Raw genomic sequence first — 23,553 nt, 5'->3', positions numbered from 1 at the left:
TAGAAAACTGCAATGATATCATGATTCCCGCAACAGATGATAGCAATGTAAACCGTGAAAAAATACAAGAATGGATGAAGATAACACCAGATGAGGGGGCGTCCATTAATTATGGGAGGTGATTTTGGCGTTTTTTGTACTCCCCCTACCTTAGTGGATATCGTGAATTTGGTCGACCCTCTCTCTCTCTCCCTCTCTCTCTCTCTCTCTCCCTCCCTATCATCTCACGTGAGATAGTTCAAAGTGCGGATTTTCTGCGTAAATATAATTAATTATTTTGGATTTATAAAAATAAACATTTGTTTAAGATTTTTATTTAAGATTAGTTTAGATTAATATTTAAGATACTTCTAATAATATCACAGTTTTACTCTGTTTTTTGCGGAAAAATATTACGTGATACTTTCCCGGACCCCCCTACGTGAAATTGGGTGAGAATCGGCTTGACCCCCTCTCCCTCCCTAAACGCCTCACGTAATTTATGGATGCCCCCCTAAGTAATGGGAAAGGAAAAAAATACACGCAGGAATTTATACAGAAGATTGACATAGGTACAACTCCAGGCCGGGCATTTTCGCTCCGAGGTAAGTAACGCTTTCGTATAAAAGGAACTCACAATCTTACACAAAATAATTAAATAGGAAAATAATAAGCAATGTCAGAAACGTTACCACAAAGGCAACGAAGAAGTGACGGTTCAAACGGTCGAAACCTATACCACATTCATAATACGGAGATAAACCCTTGCGAGATCTTGCGCAGGGCTCTTTAAAAAAGATTGTTTTACGCCACTTAAAATTAACCCGAGTGAAGACCGAAATGGTCAAGTCTACCAGATAAAAACGAACAAGACCTATCAAGATGGAGACAAAAAAACTGATAAAAATACGACATTAGAGCGACAAAATTCAATTGACCAAATGCAAGGTTACACATCTAATGCTCACAACTGCACTAAAGTTACATTATGTATCACAATTGAATAGGATTATTTCAAAGATGATCTAGAAAAATTCGAGAGCATAACAGGCCAGGTCAGAGAGGAAAAGATTCTCACTGGTATTGAAAAAAATTATCGTAATGATTGTAATCATTCAATGAACTGGCGGGAATTAGAGTAAAATTTGTCACTATAACACTAGTGTCTCACTAATATACGACAGCCTATACGAGAGCCCGTCATGATATTGACATTTACAGTAATATTAAAAAATGTTTTCTGAATAATGACCTTATACATTCTTTCAAAAATGTAAGCATAAAACCAAAAGATAAACTGGAAAGATAAATTTTCCCTGAAAATATGCGGTGCTGGTTGAGAAGCATTCATGAGAAACGATGCTCAAATATTCTTATTCTCGCGAATTTGAGTACTCCCCTAACGTATGTTTTGGGTAATTATTTTTTCTTCAGGGAAAAATATAATACGAAATATAAGCAGTCAGAACAGACACCCTTTGTGCTAACAAAATACTTCGCGGAAGAAGTAAACTTCAGACGAGATACAAGATTGATACCAATGATGACAATAACAGTGAATTCTGGCGTATCTTAAAAAAAAACAACAAACCTGAATTCTGGCATTAAAGAGAGAAAAAATTACATAAGTTCAAAAAACTAACGACACCGACTACAGTGAATAAATCCCTCTTAATGAAATTAAAGTAGGCCCACTGAAGAGCTTATTTATTAAAGTAGGCCCACATATTTAGCTTATCGAGATAAATATTTTATGCTTATCGACTCCATGTAATGTAACAATAGAGGCGAAATTAATGGTTCATTAGTTGTGGTATATGTATTTTCAAAGTTAAACTGATGCCAAAAAACAGCTCTCCAATAAGGGAGAAATTTAAAAATAAAAGAAAAAATCAGCACCCGATGGGTTTTATAGATATTTTGTTCGTGTTTCAGTCAAAATTATACGAAAACAACGAGCGAACGATAGATTCGTTGTAAATTTACCGAATATGGATCAATCATCGAGGGCGTGTTCTAAAGATTCCAAACTGAAGTTTAAAAAATAACAGAACTAGGTAAAATAGAACTTCCAGAATCATTCCAGCTACCGGAATAACGACGCTAAATCTGCGGAACAAGGTGAACAGAAGTTGTCATTGCAGCAAAAGTACAACGAAATGAAAGTCTAATATAGATATCAAGGATAAGATGAAGATGAGAGATGAACGTGTATAAACACGTAAAATCGCAAAATAAAGAGTATTACGGATTTACCCATTTCACGAAATAATAATCACATGTAATAAAGTGATACAGGGAGAAGAATAAAAAATTCTGATGACTGAAGAATAGAAAATTTGTACAAAGAAACCTAACAGACTTTCATAAAAAAACGAAACCTTTTCCCAGCAATATATATATGAGTAAACTTGGTAAAGACTAGTTCCTCACTTGAACCCAATAAACGAGTAGTCGGATCAAATGCTGGGCCACCTGAAAATTTCCCCCGAATTTTTGTGGTGATGGATAAATAATGTGAGAAATAAGAAAAAAGATGACGAACGTGGACAACTGCATTGAATTTAAAACGGCATGAATAAATCAGGCAGTAGTTACATTGACGGTAAAATCATATAGCTGGAGATATTAAAAAACTATTCAACTCGAATATAATTACAGGAAACGTAATATGAAATATATAATAAATGTCTGCGGATATCGATGATGGAAAGGCCAAGAGTGCCGACAAATAAGTTAAAAGTAAAAATATCAAATTATTATAATTAAAAATGCGCTTGAAATGAGCACAATTCAAATCCCACCGATTTAATAACATTGCAGGAAGTTACTTACCCCAGAAGGGGGTGAAAGGCTTGTTGCATCGTGGTCTAATTTCGAAAACGGGTAACATTCAGAGGTTCAACCCGAATGTTATTTTGGATAGATAAGGGTAAAGATCACCTCGGAATAAGCCATGCGTGTGTGAGTACATACATGGTAGGAGGGCTAGTACTTCCACTAATGGATCCCGAATTGTGAAAGAATTTTGTTGGGGTTCCCTAAGGCATCACCAGAATTTGAACTCAGACCCTTCGATCGGGACCCAAATACACGACCCACAATACCTAAACAGAAAACCATAAAAGTACGTATTATTACCTCTTGAACGATTTTAATGTCTTTATGTCGCAACGAATTATTTGCTTCAGACTCACTCCATAATATTGAAACTGCCAGGGTACCCAAATCAGAACTTTGGTAAGCATTCGGCTGTATCTCAAACACATAATTTTACACCATAAAATGTCCGAGGAAAATTTTTCCGATGTGATATGCAAGCAGACTTTTACGAAAGTCGAAACTATTTTCCCGGAAGATTTTAAAATGTTAGCCTAAGTTTTAAATGAATTCCAGAAGGAAAAAAAGACTGGTTGTAAGGAAGTTCTCTGTCCTCTTTACCCTTAATGGCATGCTTACCTGCGGGATTAAATAATAATCATCACGATTGCTATATTCATTGCCATTGGGGACGATCTAAGAAAAGGTTTAGGTGAGATCCAAGGAAAGTGTGGATATATGATGTGGGATACCAAAAACTAGGCCCTAAAAGCGGAGCGCAAAGTTATCTGGTTGACTAATTCATCGGTTTGGCATTCGTTTTACGAATTACACAGGGTTGTGACGAAATAAAAAATTATCCTCCATAAAAATAATTTTTTCTAGGTTTCTTGGAGGGATTTCCCCCATTATTCCCAATGATCTAGGCTCGATAACTGTTGTTATGGGTTTTCTTACTTTCTTATTATCTATGAGTCTAACTTACATCATCGATAACTCAGTTCTCAAATTAAATATTTGATGAAAATTAATTTTCGAAGTACCCAAATATTATTCTAATTTGTCATTGTACCCCTAAATAATCGGACCAAGAGGAATGAAGATGAAAAATTAACTACGGGAAGAAGAATTTACATTTATTAAAGCAAATAAATAAATGAAATAGTCTTTGAAAGAGCCAATGGACATGAAAAATTTACTGTCGGGAAAGGATGAGAGGGAAATGCTTTGCTAATTACTAGCTGTAAAATATAAATAGTACCAAAATACGAAAAGTGAAATATTAAGCATCTGAGAGGTAGAGAAAATATTATGAACCACAGTCCCTCTCTTCGCTGTCATCCACCTAGCTGTACCAAAAAGATTGTAAATTTTAGGGTAATCTCAACATCGAACTTCCGACCAGAGGGCAACAACTGAGTTGAACCCGGAACGTATACATATCGTGACAAAACACACAAGATTCGATTACATTGGAATAGAATTCTTACAAATTCCTCCATAAAGAGGAAAAGGGTGGTTTTCTGCCATTATCTTCACAGAGACGTCCCTTGATTGCCCATATCAGGTATTCGGCGAGGGTGCGCCATGCGGAGGATGCGATACAGGGTGTTCAATGAGGATAAATCGAAATATTCCTTGAGATTCCGTCTCAAGGGGCGATGCTCTGTTTTTCAGGGTGCAATCCAGCACTAATCATAAGCATTTATATAGTAGATATTAGCCATAGGGTTGGATTACTGACAAGAATGCATAGTTGTTTAGTCATTTTAAAGCTGTATGTAACATCTTGAGATGATAGGAACTTACATACTCTTTTGCAAGTTAACCGATCAGATGAGATTAATAAACCGTCCACATATTTTATAAGGATGTGCAACTTAAAATATCCTCTCACATATTATCAGGCAAGGAAAAAATGGGGACTTGCATTATCAGATATAGTTCTAAGACAGTTCTGCAAACCATTTTCCAAATATGAGATGAAAGCGTATGAATAAGTGAAGAATATCAAGTAAGCATCAACACTACCAGAATAATATTAGAAATGAAAAGTTATAGGAGGAGGAGTATTTTTCTTTTACTTGTGTGAGTTCTGAGAATACAACGCGTAGGGATAATTCTCTACGGGCGCTGCAAAGTCGATTTATCCAAGGCACACCCCGAATTCCCTTAGGATTCCGGGTTAGGGGACACCCGGGCCGAGACTTGGGTGTCGCGGGCCGACCACTTCGTGCCCGCTCCCCACGGAACACGGGGGGGGGCGTGTGTGGTGCATGGTCGGTCTCCGAGAGGGGAAGCCCCGCGAAACAGGCCGGCCTCCCTCTCAGGCCACGGGGCCTCTCTCGGCCTGCGCCTCCGGGAGGAGACGGGCCTATGAATGAGGGGTCGCACCACCACCGACGCCGCGCGCGCGCGCTGCGGGGACGGGGTAAAATAGAGAGGAGGAGGCGGGGGGAGGGGGGGAAAGGCGCTCTCACTCTCATTCACAAAACCTCTGCCCCCACCACTGCTCCTCGGTGCCCCCCACCCCACGGCTGACGCCAACACCTCTGGTACTCCCCACCACCAACCCCCTCCGCCCCTCCCCTCCCGTCTGCCTCCAGTCTCGATCGGATCCTACTCAGAGGCTAGGGTGGTACGTCACCGGGCGTCCCCCAGACTCCTCCACCACCTCCCGCCGACTCACCTAGCTGCATGCTCCACGGGAGATTTTTGCCATCGGTTTCCGATGACTAAAATTAACCAACCCCTGGCTACGATTTCGTAAGTGGACATCAACTACCTAGCTTAAGCTAGATTTACACGTCGAAGTTGAGAGAGCCATAGCAGTCGATTATTGCGCTCAACTAATTTATGTGGACAGTAACCGTGAAGCACTATCCGGTCTCTATTCTCTTAGCAGTCACTATTCCCACGCACAAGTGCAGCATCATAATCGACTTCGGTAGCAGCCAACTTCTACGCGTAAACATAACTTGATGACTATTTTGTTAGCGGTCACGGACTACCTCGCCAGTCCGATGTCCAACAGTTGACTCATCTACGGTCGTGCACGGTCTTCGATGGCAGTGCTAATCATTTCTTATAAAATGAAATGTATTAAAAATTACAAATTCACTGAAATTTTATAGATGATGAATAATCCATTAGATAAGTAGGTAATGTTTTATTTCAACTGCAATCTCCCCTAAGATGCACTATTTCCGTTTTATGTTCATAAAGTTCTTATGCTTTGTCGCATTATCAGCACAATGACGCCAATTAGGTATCTAACAGGTAGCTAGAAGGCAGCTGACAGCCTCTGACAGTCAACGGACATTAACTCTAGAAAACTGAACACCGTGTTGTAGAAAAATATGTGAAAATGGTCTGTAAAAGTCAATTATGACTTCTGACCCCCAATCGTCTTCGTAACCGAAGGGTTGGATTTTCGTACAACAAGAACCGCGGATTAACCTTGCGGATGAATGCCAAGAATAGCCTTCGATAGCTGATGGTAAAAATGACCTACGAGAGTCAATGGACATCCATAGCGTTGGTTTACGATTACCAAAATACGCCGATAAGTGCGGTAAATGATCACGTACCATCAACATAAATAGTGGATGGCAATGACCAAAATCGAGACCTACGAATGCCACCATTCATCCCATCACTCGTTGAGGAAGATCATGCAGAGAATGGATGCCATTGCGCCAACACCCAGAAAACAAACAACGAATTCCAAGAGCAACGAAGCGGAAGTGATTAACACAAAGTCAAGATATGCAGTTTGGAGCAAAGATAATACTGTCTTAATTGCAGATAATCAATCATATTGGGTGAGACTTGAAAACCTCATCAAGTCTTCAAATAGTAAATGGCTAATTTGCAATGCAGCCCGTATTTCTCAATCCACGAAAAATTAGTTCTTTACTATAAACTCCCTCATACACAGGCCACATTTGTTAACATGAGGCTTTTCATATTATTATCACAATTTAAGCTAATTTTGGTGTTGATTTTAATAATATATATCTGCGTACAATCGCCTTCGATCTTCAGTGTCTTGCTGCACAACATAAAAAATATATACTATCATTTTCCTCCCTTGAAGTCTCAAATTTCCTCACATAGAGAGGTTTGGGATCTTCTCTTATGATCTACTTCAATATCCCAGAATAGGGTGAGAATTCGGTCCGGACGACGGGTACAGCCATTAATACAATTTAAGTTGTGATTCCCCACTCCTTTCTGTTCAACCCTTCATCTTCACCTTTTCTACCCTTCTATAATCCTTGGGGCAAAAAATGAGAGTTTGAGGTTATTTTGATCGGGATTGTGGAGGTATTCAGATTAAGGTCGTCTATTGGTTTGTGCCACCACTGTCACAATTATGACACATATGAAACACCTTCACAGGGTTAAACCTACTTCTCATTTCCTACTTCCCTGATTATAAGTTTTGAAATTTCCTTGGCTCCGTATTATTGGAAAAGCACCCTTAAAGGATTATTTTAGAAAAATGCAGGATGGTATATTTTTAAAGAAAATTTCTTTATCTCAGGGGTCTACCATATTTTAGCCGGAATTAAAAGTCAACTCAAAATAACCTGAGATAATTAAAAATCACACAAACCAGCACAAAAAAACGAAACTTATGCTTGGCTGACCAATATTGCAGCAATTTGGTCATCATTAGCACTTTTTCCGCACCCTTCTCAACCACAAACTTCTCCGTCCTGGCATTCAGGACGGCCAATTTTACACAATCATCACGTCTTCACCTTCTTCTCTCTTACTAAATGCGAGCAACATGCAAGCAACCTGCAAGCAACCACCTAGAACGCTCGAACGCAGCAATGTTCCGCGCGTTCAACAAATATTTCACCTTCGTATTAAACCTCTGAAGTTTATACCTGGCCAGAACATTATTTCCCTGCCATTTCCTTGACTCCCAGTCCCGATTTATATTAATCCAGATCGGTATAAACCCTGCCTACATAAAAAATAGCCATTCGCGACTAATACATTCACTTGCATATACTGCGCATATCCCATTACCCCTATCAAGATGGCACGGCGCCGGCTGATAGCACACAAATAAAACCCACACGCACACAACCCAATCGCGATCCCAAAAACACCCAAACAGAAACCCCATCCCCTCCCTCCGTAACTAGGTCAATGCTTCGCGAGGGAGGAGGGGGGTGGGACGTAGATGCTGCAGGAGGGGCGGTGGGAGTAGTACACATCAGATGTGCGAGGGGAGGGCCGGCAGTGAAGGAGGGGGCGGGGCCGCCCGATCCTCTTTTCTCTTCTTCCCGGACCAATCCCCACACTCTCCCCCTCCCCTACTTCCTCCTCCTCCTCCCCTCCCGCCCATGCCTCCACCACCTCGTGGCCTCCGCGTCTCAGTCGGCCTCGGGCCCATGTCGCATCGGCTCACTCACTCTAAGCAGCCTCCGTCCGCCGAGTGCAGGTGACCCCCCGCGCGAAACCTATGGCACGCCCCGACGCAGGGACAACGTCCGAAAGCGGCGGTGATTCACTAGGGTGTAGATACTCTCCAATATAGCACTTAAATATTCCCAGAGTTTTCCTGGAGGACCCATTCGCTCCTAGACATAAGCATTTGTGGGCCAAAATTGATTCAACTCGGAAGTTGGTATGGTTAGTTGAGAGCTCACCTCAGAAAAAGTAACAGGCGAGAAAATATGACACATTTTGGGTAGGGGGGCAGTTCCTTTCCATGGACCACCTGGACTTCGAGGATTTAGATTTTGATACGGGGTGAACGAAGGCTTCACCCAGGATTTGAACCAGGAATCCTCTGATCCGCAGTCCAATAATAAACCCACTGGGCCACCACGCACCCTCATAGAATTGAATTTATTGATGATGATTGTTGAATCATTTAAACGCAGTGCGTAGCATCTTCAACTGGTAGAAACGTTTCTACAACTGCAAGTCACCCCAATTGGATGAGTTTAAATAAATCGCCTACATATTCTGTTAAACTAACGCCACATATGAACGCAGCAGGAAAAAACAGCATGGTCATAATCACATTACCCTAATCTTTGCAAATAATAGCACGGCGGGCTCTCTTCACTACCTACTCCAGAAGATGTAGATCTTAAATACTCTCATCATGAAAGTTAATTAAACACCCTGAAATATCAAGTTAAATAAAGAGTCAAAGTTACTACAGAATGTGATGAGACGAGTAATGACAGTGGTTTTAATGACTGTTATAGGTTCATTAGCACGAAAATTTCAACCGTCCTTGCAGACCCAAGAGCAATCACCAATACTCAACACAGAAATCCAAAGCATTCTCCCGCATACACGCTCGATACACAAATACCATTCCACTTAAGCACATAAAAATAGAAAGACTCCGTAGACGTCTCAATTAGAGCTACTCGGATTCAAAAAATGACAGTGAAGAGCCAATCACTTTGCTTACCTTATGTAGAGTTGTTTAAGCGCCACACCACTGTTCACGCACGACCTGGGAACGTTGAACTGCTCCGCCAGAACCTCCCACTCATTCCGGCTGTTGACCTGGAGAAGAAATTGTAAACGTAAGTATTTTTGCCACAAAGCGAATTTATGGGGCGATGGTGATGCAACGTTTAATACAGCATACATACCAACATGTTGGAGCGCATTATCGTACTTGGTAGAGTGATAACTACCAACTGAAGGGAATAAAATCCTAGATGAAGCCTTCGGACAACCCAAATAATTATCTTACCAATGCCAGGAGACCCAGAAAAAGGAGCTACACCACCTCTGCTGCTTGTGAGAACCTCATACGCATGCGGATAAGTTAGGGGTGAGCTCTACCCTCACCTGTCCAAAGTAACCTTGCGTGAAAACACATGCCGAGAGTGATTTCATGAGGTGAACACAAATTCCATCTAATCTCCAAATACATAATTACACCAAATATAATTAAGTCCGATAACTTCTCTTAACTTTTCCATAGTAATAAGGGAGCAATCGATTTCCTCTGGTTTTATTTCACCATTATCAATTTTATGTAAATACTGATTCTGAAATTGCCTAAATTAATTAAGATATTTCGCCCGATTATTATAAATCGTCCTAAGCATTAAGGGTGAGAGAATTTGGGCTTATAAAAACCAAGTGTTAGATTATAAAGATGGAATAATAGCTATAATTATTTATATATCCTGTCATAAATCCTGCGGAAGGAACGTATGGTCACCATGTTCTCGGAAGAAAGAAAACGGAAAATTATTTACGCTGCCAGAATTGCAGCGGGAATGAATGGAACAGGGCCATTTCATCTCAAATTAGGCAGATAGTGCAAAATCATGTCAGTTGACCATCACCGATTTCTCTGAAACTTAAAAATATGAAAGCAGTATCTAAGCAATATGAACTTTTCACTGTTATGAATGCTAACATAAGTAGAATGAACCTTCATTTTTTCCCTTGAAGGTATGCAATCTTGGTGTAAAAGAGTCGAAAACCTTCCTAACTTTGACATGCCTTAAAACATAAAGTTAAAAATATTACCTTTTATTACCTATTATTTTTTTAATTGAAAGCAGAACATTTCAACTACCCCCTGAGAAATTTTAAAGAAAATAAAAGGTGGCCTTTTTTAGCAATAAATTATTAAATAATGACTAATTTTTATTGTTAAAACAAGTCCTATTTGTTTATTAGTGCTTCAAATGACTTGCAAGTTATGCCATAATGTGCATAAATGAATTTTCTTCAAAATGAAACAATAACCACTGCTTTACGGGCCATGGTTCCTTAGTAATCAGCATTTATTTTTTTCATTTTTTACTCTGAGGCCTGACACTGCAATGTTCAAAGGACGGTAACTTTATGACGGTTCAGTTCTGAGCTGAGATAAAGGCATCATTATTCATCATAAGGATACTGCTTTCACATATATAAATTTCAGAGAAATCGGGGATGGTCACCTAACACCCCTCTGCCTGATTTGAGATGAAATCCCCCAAAAGCAAAGGGATAAGTCGGTCTAAGAGGTGTTTTGAAGACATGAAGACACTCATTTCCCTCAACTAATTTACTCATAATACTTCTTTTCTCTTCTTGCACTTGGCATGAACTTCTTATAGGAAACGTTGAAGTCCTCAACCAGGTGAAGGAAAATAAGCAAAATAGTGCGGAAACTATTTTCTACTGCACTATTACTGCCTCCAGCAAAAGGCTTCGTTCTGAGCGGCGAACGCCACCGAGTTAAGTAAAATCTCAAAATAAATGCAAACCCTGTAGCCTCACCAAAAACGCAAAATAAATGCAAGAAAACGTAAGCATAAATGTGGCATTGACGCACAGCGAGAAGCTATGAGAACTTCCTCACGCCAAACACTAATAACTGTACTTCAAGGTTAATTAGACTACTAAAATTTTTTGTTTCAGATTCCAACGCCGAGGTATAGCTGACATAGGTTGTTTCCGAAGGAAATAGGCAAGGACACAACAAGCAAGCTGACCAGCCACGCAGCAAGTTTGCCATTCGAGCGTCTCACTCCTAGCTTCGTTCTATTTCCAGTCCACAGTGCACAAGCCAGACCAAGTCTTGTTTTGCTCAGCTGTGAATCCGAATACGGCTTGGTAGAGTTGCCAAAATATCCAACTATCTGACTAGACCCGAACATATACGCAATGGAACGCTACAAAAGTGTACCACTACAAGCAGAAGTGTGGAACTAACGCATGACCTCCCTTAAACCCGCTCAACGATAAAATGTTTGATACAGTCTGCTGTTTCCGACGTAAGTTCGTGAAGCCACGATGAAGGGAAACATAATTCTTATTGCTAGTTCCATGGTACTTACAAAACAGTATCGAAACATGGGTCGTTGCTAATAAATATTCAATGTGGAACGTAATAAGTGATTTTTATTTACCTAAATGGCAAAATATTTTGTCTAACGTATAGATATTAAGCAAAAAACAAAAAAGGACTTAAGTAAATGCCAGGTTGAACTTAGGCAGTAATACTTCTCACATATATTTTTTTGTATTATCGTACAGGTATGATGTTCTAACACCTCCAGACACACGCCCGTTGAGTTGATGTACGCAACTGTAAATGTAAAAGTTTGCCACCAAATTTTAGCGGCTCACAGAGAGAGAGAAAACTATTGGAACGCCTCCATCATTCGTTCGGTACAGTGGCGTAACTATGGGGGGTATGAGGGGATAGATCCCCCTCCCCCCAAAAGACTCAGACAAATTTAAAAAAATTATTTAAAACACATGTCTATTTTTGACATATAATAACTGCATCTGCTTTAAGTTAAAACTTTAAGGGTAAAAATGATGTCAAATGTATTTCCAAGCATATCATTTTTCAAAAATCTTCCCAGAAACTCTGGGGAGGGGTCCCCATCCAATGCCCCTCCATCCCCCCACCCTAAAGCATATTCCTAGTTACGCCACTGGTTCGGTACGCCGCCGATCGGGAACGATAATGAACACGACGCATAATTGCGTATCAGGCCAAATGGGGTGGGCAGGATATTTTGGCAACACTACCAACTGGAGTCAGAATAAATACAATCAGGGGACAAGAAAACGACCTTACCTTACGCTCGAATTTTGTAGCCACCCTCCATGCTACAGCGATATTTAATTACCATGCTCACAACTCATACCACATTTTCAGAATACATGTGCTCAAAATTCTGATCCGGGCAGGTAAGAAAACCAAACGAAATATCAGCAAGGAGGAAATGAATTACTATCGAACCTAATGTGTCACGAGATACCTGGATATCGTTTGTGTATCGGTAGATTAAGATATATCAAGGGTTCCATGAAGAATACTTGTTAACCTAATGAGGAAAGATTCAATACGACCAAACCGATAAAGCAAATCACTTCGTACCAGATAGACTTCCTCCTCTTTAAGGTTAAGCCATTGTAACACAGGAAATAGTATCACCTCGCCTGACTTTAAGATTGGGCAAATTCGTAAGGCAAATTGCAGCTACATAAGGATACGGACCAAGATGAAGTTTCTCATACACGACTCATCTCAACTAACAATTCAAATCCCCCAGAATGTTCATCAAAAATAGATACCAACATTCACAGGATGATATGCGTGTACCATCATCCACGCCGCCACTACCTATCCTCCTGGAACTTACATAATCATTAAGTAAACAAAATCGGTGGAGCTAGTGATTGGATGAAAAGAAATTTAGAAGTTTATGTCCCCAAGCCAATTAAAATAGGAATTGAAGTCTCCGAAACCGGTTTTACGGTGGGCTAGACAACCAAAATGGGGGATGAGAAGATGTCATTAACGGTCCGAGGACGGAGTATCATTGAACCCTTTCTCTTGAACTCTTACCCCGTAAGCGGACATGTTAAGGTACATTCTCCTCCCCAATGATGGTGGCCAACCCAACCGAAAAACCTGTTTCGGAGACTTTAATTCCTTTTTAATTCGATATACGACATACTCTTCTAGAATCATTAAGCGCCTGTGATTGGTCGCAACCTGGGCCAAAGACCTGAGGAATCGGAAACCATAGTGATCGGTTTGGGCAATACTAACAAACATGCATACGTATCCCGTAGGAGGGGGCGGGGCATACCTAAGTGTGGATCACGAGAGACGAGGGGAGGGGGTGAACAGAAAGAGGGGAAGTGGAGAAAGCACGAGGGGCAAGAGGGGAAGAAGACCGAGAGGAAAAGAGACAGAAAGAGGGAGAGGGGCGGAAGGCCTTCTAGTGACGAGAGAGAGAGCGGGGGGGGGGGGTACAGGGGGAAGGGGCTGAGCGCAGGCGCTACTGAATGAACTTGAGTTCCGTGTTTTTGGCGGGAAAAGAAGAAAGAGGGTGGGGGAGGGATGTGTTGTCAATGAGGCGGGTATGGTGAGGGGGGAGGAGGAGGGGTGCGGGGCAATGGGAGGCTTAGGATGTGTGTGGATGTGTGTCATGTGGTCCGTGGTAATCGTAGTAGGAGTAGTAGTGGCGGCCCAAAGTGGTATGTGTGCGTGGATCCGCGAGAGGGGAGGTGGAAGAAGATGGAGGGGAGGCAAGGTGGGGGGAGGAGGTCAGAAATCGCTCTGGCTGGCGATCATGTCCTACCCAACTTCAGCACGTGTATTGAGACGTCGCGCGCACCACGGGCAGAACCAAAACAAGAGCGGAGTCCCAACGCGCGCTCACGGCGCGGCGGCCGCACGGAGGCGAGCGCGAAGACGATATCACTGAAAAGCGCGCGCGCCTCACGAGATTCATCAATATCCCATATCGACCTTGAAGAAACAATCTCAAAGCATTCTTCAGAGCAGTTTCCAGTCACTACGAGAGGACATGTGGATCACTATAAGATATTTGGGAAAATGCAGAAAAAACAATGGCACAATAAATGCCAATGACTTTTGTCGTACTGGACCAATTAAAAATTTAAGCAAACTAGCATTTTGCATGATAACTATTAAATCAATAAAAAATGGCAAGTTTGGTGAAAATTATGTCTACTGTGTTATTCCTAATCCTTATTTTCGCTGCTGTGCCAGGACTGCATACATCCAATCTTTGCACAACGAATAAGTAGACCCACATGTTTCTTTTTTCATTTTAGCCTATTACGGTGTTCGTCAATAAATTATTAACCCGCAAAAATCGACATCCAATTAAAGCCATTGCTAAAAACTTAAATAAGTATAGGTAAAACAAATTTGAAAGACAATATCAGATGCAAAAACCTAGTTTGCTGTAAGGTAAAGAAATTGGATACCTGGGCTACAGCCAAATATACTCAGTGTCTGATTAGCCAGATGAAAAAGTTATGGAAATGAATGAATTGATGTTCAATCGAGCCCAAGTACTAGAGCAGCCCCCCTTTCTGAATTGTAGAAAAAGATATTTCCCTTCCACTTCCAAGGACCTTTTCAATCAGGAATCAAGTCAAACTTCTTTTTCGTTTACTGTTCAAGAAATAATTGAAGTGAGAACCAAAAATCACTTAAAAGTATTCTCATCTCAACTCCCTCCGTTCTATCAGTTAACTCTGTTCTCTTCCTACCTTTTCACCGCCTATCCAACATTCTTACCGCTCAATTTTCAGCAACCCTAGATCTCTAAGCGCCCGCTGAATCCAAAACCTCGACCTTTTCTGTGTCATAGATCCCTCCTCTAATCCACCATGCCAAGTTATACCGCGTTCCTTTTAATTGATGCCTATCTTATCCTCACCAATCTGCTTCCTACCCACTTCTTGAACATCTCCAGCAATCGAGCCTATTCCCATCCTCACCACGCGTATGCTACCCATAAAATACTTTTTGCCAGCATTTTCTTTACGCCCATTTACAATCCTACCCTAATCAAATATTTCATGCTCATAGATGGATCCTACAAACTCCTCTACGTATTAAATCCTTCAATATCCTTAATGCTACGTTTGTTTGCTGGTAACAATTCCCAAAGAGTTAAATTTGAGTAAAGTTAGCCATCCAAAGTTAACATGATGAAAAGTAAAGAAAGTCCATAAGTCACGCCTGAAACAACTAATTATATACCAAGTTATATTAGGCTTTACCAGCTTTTTCCTCGTGACCATGAAGAAATATACATTTTTGAGGAACTTTGGCGACCAAAGCAAAATTCGAAGTCACATTAGCTAAAATGACGCATTATGTGATATCAGTGGATAAAATTAACAATAGTTACGCATTTTCTATGGCAGAAATGGTTAACCAGCACCTATCCTTGATATAGTTTATCTACAAAATTAACGTAGATCACCGTGGATGGAACAGCGAGCTACGAAACGTTATTCTCTCAAGCACATAGTCAAGTGCGCGCCCTATTCTATTTATTAAGTATTCAAACGAAACTTTCAAAATTTAAAAGGTTTAAAAATTGCTCAAGTGATAAAAAAATAAGAAAAATCCATTTCTAATAGACGACCAGTTAAGAATTCATATTAGGATTATATGTACTCACATAAATAATATATAAATAATGGTCAGCGCATACTCAATGCAACTACGCTTCATATGTAATATATAATTCTACGAAATAGTAATCGTATAGCACCTAAAAATGAAGAAATAATGCGATGAAAATCAACGAGCCTCGCACACTGCAACACACGGGGCTGCGTTTAAAGAATGTGGAAGAAACTCCACTGAAACTTGCCCCATAATTCCCGCATTTTCTTAAGTTCGAAGAAGATTCAAATGATTGCGATATTTTTTTTTTAATTTAACTCTTTACTGCATATATGAACTAAAAAAACCTTCATCGGCCACTATTGCTAATAGAATATTCATACATAAATATATTCTTCATACAAAACGAATTATAAAAATACAGAGAAATGAAATTCGCATTAGCGTAACAAGAGTCTTCCTATAGGATGTCTTTAAGCGCATCCGGCGATAACTATTGCCATGGTACTCAAAACAACGCCTATTGCATAGCGAACGGCCACGTATCTCCTGGTACAAAAGGCAGCGTCTGAAGACTAATATGATAATGAAAATTTCCATTTCCTGTTTGCAGACTCACTAAGAAACGATGGCCCTACAGTAGATGGACAATTGAACCTCAAGACCTGACTAAGATGGATCAAATAGTGATAAAATCAAACTTTTGAGAAACACTTGTGGATACCGTAAGTGAAAACCAGATATTTTCTCACGAGAACATAATTTAGCTAAAAAGTAAAATCATCGCACGGAGGGTCCATACTGTGCCTAGAGCACCTCATCATCATTGAGGAAATCTACGTCCTAGTTTTTCTATCATAAATTCTACTGGAGAGTGTCCTTAACATATATCCGACGGAGAATCTACATCTACATACTACGCCGCAAGCCGCCTATAAAGCGTGTGGCAAGGGGTGTTAGGACACCAATAGTTTACACATAAAAAGGAAATGCGAAATTACGATTAGCATTTATTTAAGTCCTTTACGGTTCGGGGGAATAACGAATTCCCATCTCTATCTATTCGACTCTCTCCTAATGTATCGCTTCTGTCGGACCTGGAAATATACTGGGGCTCTAACATTATGTTCTCCGTGTCGACCTTAAGGATATCTATTCTCAATTGTTCAAGCAATCGAAGCATAGCGCTAATATATTTATATCATAAGACGGGATTGACGTGATTACTACACTAATAAATTGCGATACTTGGTGATAAAACCTATCCTATTTAAACGATCAGATTCAATTTCCAGGTAACATTTAACAGCCAATGACAAAATAATTCCGAGCATGGCAAAAAACAGATTTCAGCGCTCAAAATACACCCGTAAGATATAATGACATTTTTGAAATTCAGATTCCGCCGGCAAGCATTGGCACAAATATTTACAAGTACAGCCTGTGCGTAAACTGTGACTCACAAAACCACGAAGTAACTGAAGTGAAATATAACTTTGTAATAAACATGCGAAAGCTTAATTTGAAAAAAAATATTTTTAAGCAATTTTTAAAGCATAGACAGTAAGGAAATCTAAGCTTAACAGATAAGGAGAGGGTCACATACTTGTATTCGAGGAACAATTATTAACTATTGGGGCAGCACAATCGAGGAAAAAGGGCACAGATCTAAGTATATCAAGAAGAGCATTACGAAAGTGTAGCAAAAAGGCCGACGAAAATAGCATACGGAGTAAAGCGCTCCAACAGGCGGTAATACGGATGCTTGGAAGGTGACGGACGAGAGGCGTTGGATAAGTGCGTGAGGAGGAGAATGGAGAATATGACATGGGTGGGGAGAAAGAGAAACAAGGCAATTCTAGAAATGGTTGAGGGTTGAAAGGATAACTATAGAGGTAGTAAATGAATAAAATGTAGAATAGGAGAAATCCCTTTATTCCTCACTGAATTGAGAAGGGGTGGGGTGGGAGATGTTCATTTTCAGTTCCATGCAAGCCTAACTTAACCGAAAAATACCGATACTATAATCTTTTAATATATTAGTGGTTATTGTAGGTGTGCAAATAAACAGCTAAGAACAATACCAATGTATTTATCTCTAGGCTTACAATCACAAATCATGAAATGGATGATGAAGCCTTACACCTCAACAAAAACTTAACAATCCATAATCTTTTAAGTATTGCAGAGACAGAGAGACGTTAATGATTACGGCCGTTTTAAGTAACAGAATGGATTCCAAACGGACCAAACGAAGGAGAGATGAGATCACCCATGATACAAGATCTCGCCGGGTAACCAAAACTCAATGGCAATATGAGCGGGGGAAGGTGACGGCATGGAAGGTTAAGCGTTGGAGGATGGTGGTGGGTAGGACGGCGGGTCCTTGAAAAGGTCACATTCGAAGAAGCGCCGCGAGCTCTTTGGTTGGGCTGGAGAACGTGAAACAGGTCGCCCGCCACCCACTCCCCAAATAAAAATAAGAAAAGCTATCACCTCAACTTGCCCTCTATCAACAGGGATGTACCCACCTCGGCAGCTTACCTCCCTGCTTACCACTGCCGTCCATGACGAACCAGTATTTTAGGTTCTGGGGAACTACTCACGACAGCTAAAATTGATCTTTTTTAAATCTTGCATGCCTTAGTACAATAAGTAATCTTTCGCGAAATAGCAATTACACGCTAATTATATAATCAACGATCGCCGCTTCCATTTGTACGTAGAGTATAACTAAGGATAGATAAGAAAGAGCGTAAATATTATATAACTATTTAATTTCACATAATTTGTAGGTAGACATGAAAGACTAAAAGAGGAAGTACTCACGAAATGGGAAAAAATAAATGGAACCCAACTCGCGATCCCAATTCTCTTCATTACTTTACTTTCGATTATATCTTCTGCTATGCAACACGCCGCATTAAAATTCAATCACAGTTGATGATTAAGGGCAAAGGCATTTTTACTCCCGATGAACGGAAGTGTAACCTCAGATTAGCAACATACAATTCCACGTATATTAGTGGGAAAAATAAAGGGAATTCAATAACTAAGCATTGCACATTTTCTTTACAACGATTTTTTCTGATATATAAATATAGCGGTAAATAACACCACGTTCACATTTGCTACTGTGCGATGTTCAGCAATAATACATGTTTACTCCAGCCCCTTTCTTGCCGAGATATGACTAAATTTTGTGGAAAATCTCCTTGGACTACAGGAATATTTTAGAGAATGTACTTTTTGCATATCTTCCGCTTAAAACGGAAAAAGCTAGTTCTTCGAACGAATACAGAAAACACAATATTAAATATACCTAAGAACTTATTCCTTCATTTCGTCGCAGCTTCAAATCAGTCAGCCTCATACTCACGCGATATTCGCCGCAGATATGGGACCAATAAGGGACCTGTTTTTTACTGGTTCCCTTAATAAAAAACCAACATGACTTTTGGAATCAGCACAATGGAAAACGAACCAAAGACGATTCTGCGAACAGATATTGATTCGCAGTTTTCAATTTCCATGTAAAAATAAAACTTCACGGGTCGCACCCGGATCGATGCTTTCTTCATCCGCATGCATGACCCCACGTCCGGGAGCCAGCAAGAAGGGACCAGCTTTTTTACGGGTTCCCTTAAAATATGGATACACCACCACACCTCTGTACCCCTCCAGGGACTCGGGTCCCGTACCCTGCCGCCCCTGTCTCTTCCCACAAACCCCTTCGGCGCCCCTCATCACCCCACCCACCACCTCTCACCGCACACAGCGCAGTCCGGGAAAAGAGAAAACGCCCTTTGACCGCGCGGCGCGCTTCTCGGCGAGCAAACCGGGAATTTCACAACGTCCTCCCCCAAATATTTTTCCCCGAAACAAAAAGGACGACAAATTTTTCCACGCCAAACTAAAAAAATAACGACCAGTAGCATTTATAAGCAGGAATCTGATTGGTCAGTCGGACCATGGAGGGGGGAATAACGGATGAGCAGCATCCATCCAGCCCTCTCCGACAAAGCTATTGTAGGGAGAACGATCCCAAAGCCATTTATCTGACTGAATCAATAGCAACGCGACCTCGGTGAGCAGGGGAGGGTCGGAGGAGGAAAAAATGCAGGGAATCCAGATTTTTGGGCGTGGGAAAAATGAAATTGATAGTCCTCAGGGATGAAGGACAGGCCGCGCGCGCTTCGGATAACGCGGACTGGAGATAAGCATCATCTAACCCCACCGGAGATACAAATACTGTCGCTAGACGAGACTGCATCTATGCTAGACAGTTCCGTGGGACGCAATGGCGCAAAAGATACCCGGCTAAATAAAGTAAACTTGTATCACGACAGAAGAAACTTGGATTAAATTAGGGCAGAAGCTCTGATATCCATTTAGTTGTTCGAAAATTATTGTTTGATTAACTTCGTCCTGGGTAACCACAAAATACAACAAACTGATCCGATTTGAACTGTTTAATGACTATGCATTTTCATATATCGTCCCGACAACGATACGCACCAGCGATAACTTGGTGTGAGGATGCAGGGAATTTATTTCCATCGCCGACTAGGATTTTAACTCGATAATTTATACTTCAACGTTTTGGAAGAAAAACTAAGTTTGCGATTGTGACAGGAATTATACCTTCACTTTTCTGAAAATCCCTAACCTACTCCTCACTAAACAAAACCTAATATATCTACATTCGTTTAAACCACAAAGTGAGATGCACAATGCTTGTAGTCAAATCACAAATTTCTGCTGATAATAATTTCACTTCGTTAACATCTAATAGCTTTAACAAATAGAGGACGCATCTTTATCGAGTTCCATAATTGCGCCTCGATTACACAAAAATAACTGCCCTAGCAAATCCGATCCTAATAATGTAAGGGCCGTTTCAAAACTACTCAAAATACTTACTATTTCTTTATCGAGAATGGATGAAATAGCAATTCCTAATCACAATTATGGCATTATTTATAGCTTTTTTAATAGCATTATTTATTCCTTTTAAACTGTTTACGCAAGCTACTCTCGCAACCAAGCAATTAATTATCTAAAATCATACACTATTAAAATATTGTGGGATAAGAGATGATCACATTAAGAAGCCATTAGAGAAATGCATATTGTGCTCTTTCATGCGCAAGTCAAGATGACTGCCATAATAATGCAATCCCTCAATTACATCCAAGAAACAGATTCTTCTTCACCTTGTTGCAAACATTTACTATCACATTCCGTATTATTTAATATCTCTAAGCAGGACCACTTTGCCACAGGGCCAGCAGTGGTCCAGGGATTTAATTCCTCTGGACCACCTAAAAAACAAATAATCACAAATCATAGCCTGCCCCGTGCAACACCGCTATTTAATAAATGCTTGAACAAAGACATACGCAAGACCATTGACTCATGGCGAGAGGAATGACCCCGTGCAGAGATTCGCAAACCAACACAAAGGGGACTGAGTTCAGGCTAGGACTAAAAAAAGCCAAGAAACTGAGGCCCGTGTTTTTCACGCTTAGCGAATATGGCTAGAAAAGAGCTATACCTACAACTACCAGGATCTAATCATTCAATAATTAACTTCCCCAGAAATGGAAAGATTTAAGCTGATGCAAGACTGAACAACCGACACTCGGCTTTATCACTGATAAGATCGAGAACACACGCTCTCTGTCTTCACAGGAGAAAGTTACTAAAACTGATGAGATAAGGTTAACCTCTGAGACAACATCCTCGCCGGCACTAGGATGTGACAGTCACAGGAGCATTCAGAATAAATAATTCTTTATTTTAATACCATGCATAATCTGCACGACGAATTTTTTTAAAGTGTTTGCAGGCAAGTTAAGAAGAAAAGATAATTTTGCTGCTTTGCAACAACAAGATAACGGCCGAAGATAAAATGTAACGGGTACAAATTCGAGAGAGCCGCGCTGACTAGAGGAAGGGATGAGATAAGAACGAGGATGGGTGGTCTGAGCATTGCGTCAGGCTATTTATGAAAACGTAAAGGAAACCGACAATGCGAAAAACGTAGCCGACATATCACGGCAACGAGCACGCCGAAAAGCCAAGACGGTTAGATAAGGTTTTACGGACGTAAGGGAGGCGGCACGAGATGAACACACCACCACCCACGTCACACCACTATGCATTCCACCTTCGGCATACGAAGGCTGCCATGAGGTTGTCAACTCAGACCCGAAATCGCAATTAATAGGATAATTCAGTAGTTGGATAAGAAATATAAGCTTTCACGCAGAAGTGTCTTCCTCATTCAGCCATTTTTTCATAACTATAAAATGTAAACAATGCGATAATTGCCATCGGCTTTTCACGAGTTAAAGACGTCATTAAATTTCTGATTCATTAACTCTTTTAGAAAGACCCGATACTTCACAAAAAGAACCGCTCACTATAGTGTTAAAAAGCATGAACCATGTGAGACTGATGCGCGAGGCCGAGGAGTTACGAAGAAGCGGTGAGCCGCACGGAAAATGTCAATGACGTAATCAACTTTTTCTACAAAAGGTTAAAGGCCTTCGATGTTTCGTCGCGAATAACTAGAAAATTAGGCGAAACACTCCTCTGAACACTATCACAATCAACATTAAAAGAAAATCGGTGAACGAGCCCATAATAGCAAGCCATCCCTCCTCGTCATAAGAAGGCCGCAATTGAACCGCGAGCACCACTCCCCTTCATAATCCCACTACCCGCCCATACGGATCCCGCACTATCCCCAGACGCCCACAACGCCAGAGGGGGGAAAAATGAGACAGGAGGCAGAAGAATCGCAAGCGCCCGGAGGGGAGGGAGGGATGAAGGGGTGATGGAGAGGGGGGTGAGAGAGGCAGAGGGGGCATGAGAAGGGGGGGAGGAGGAGGAGGAGGTGAGGTGGATGAGATGTGGCTGGCGAGCGTATTGATTTTTCCTGTCAACCTGCTGCTGCTGTTGCAACCTCCGAGGGACCTAGCAAGGAAGCCCGGCGAGAAGCGCGGCGGAGTGCGACAGGAGGAGTCAAGTCTAGTTTGCAAGACGATGCGGGGGGAGGGAGGGGGCAACCCGCGAACCCTTCCCGCAGAAATAAACCACCTTCGCGTCGACACCTCCCGAAACGCACACTTCACCACCCATTCTCGCTCCGCCGCCGCCGTGGCGAGAGAAAAATTCCCCGGCCACCCAACGCAGGGGTAGAAGTGGTGGTGATTTTTGGGTTTTTCGGGTGGGACGGCAACTGAGGTCATTAGCCGCCTAGTGAAGTATATATATCCTCATTTCGAGTAGGCAGGGGTGCACCCAGGTCAATTTAAGGTCAGTTGAAATCTTAGAAGGCAAGGACTCAAACAAATAGTGAGCATGGTGTGTTATGAGTAGAACTCCATCCCACATTTTCACACATACATGCCCTCACGCACGACGCAATACATTAATTCAGACAACAGCATTAACTTAATTCGTCATTATGGGGCCTTCACCCCTCATATATGCTACTAATCACACATGCTACCACTATACCTTCTCATCGATCATTATTTCCAAAATAAAATATATATAATTTAAACTCTATGAAAATACAACTTTCGCAAACGTTAAAAATTGCTTTTACGAGGATTCTATTCAAATTGCTATCTAGTTGTATCAACTTTTCTTTAAATATTACACTGTAACGACTATCAGGATTGTCGCCCTATGCACAGTCTGGCCCTCAAATGGCGGGATGTGCTCCACTCCGATTGGCATTATTCCGATCCGTTTTCACTCAGAACACTTGCTGCCCACTGATTTGCCACGCGATTGGAATTCGTCGCGTTTAAAAAGTT

At 41.0% G+C, this 23,553-nt stretch overlaps 1 protein-coding gene across 4 annotated transcripts in view; it reads right to left on the bottom strand.

Annotated features, from left to right (window-relative positions):
* Positions 1-23,553, bottom strand: part of LOC124161958 (AT-rich interactive domain-containing protein 2) — a 151,121-nt gene that overhangs the window by 90,497 nt on the left and 37,071 nt on the right. For all 4 annotated transcript variants that reach the window (XM_046538235.1, XM_046538236.1, XM_046538237.1 and 1 more), the window contains exon 3: positions 9,254-9,351. In XM_046538235.1, coding sequence (XP_046394191.1) covers positions 9,254-9,351 — 98 coding nt within the window. The remainder of the gene's footprint in view (positions 1-9,253; positions 9,352-23,553) is intronic.

Source organism: Ischnura elegans, chromosome 7 (genome assembly GCF_921293095.1).
Source record: "Ischnura elegans chromosome 7, ioIscEleg1.1, whole genome shotgun sequence".
Classification (NCBI taxonomy): domain Eukaryota; kingdom Metazoa; phylum Arthropoda; class Insecta; order Odonata; family Coenagrionidae; genus Ischnura; species Ischnura elegans.
Note: the sequence above shows the minus strand (reverse complement) of the source record. Positions and strands in the feature narration are given on the sequence as shown.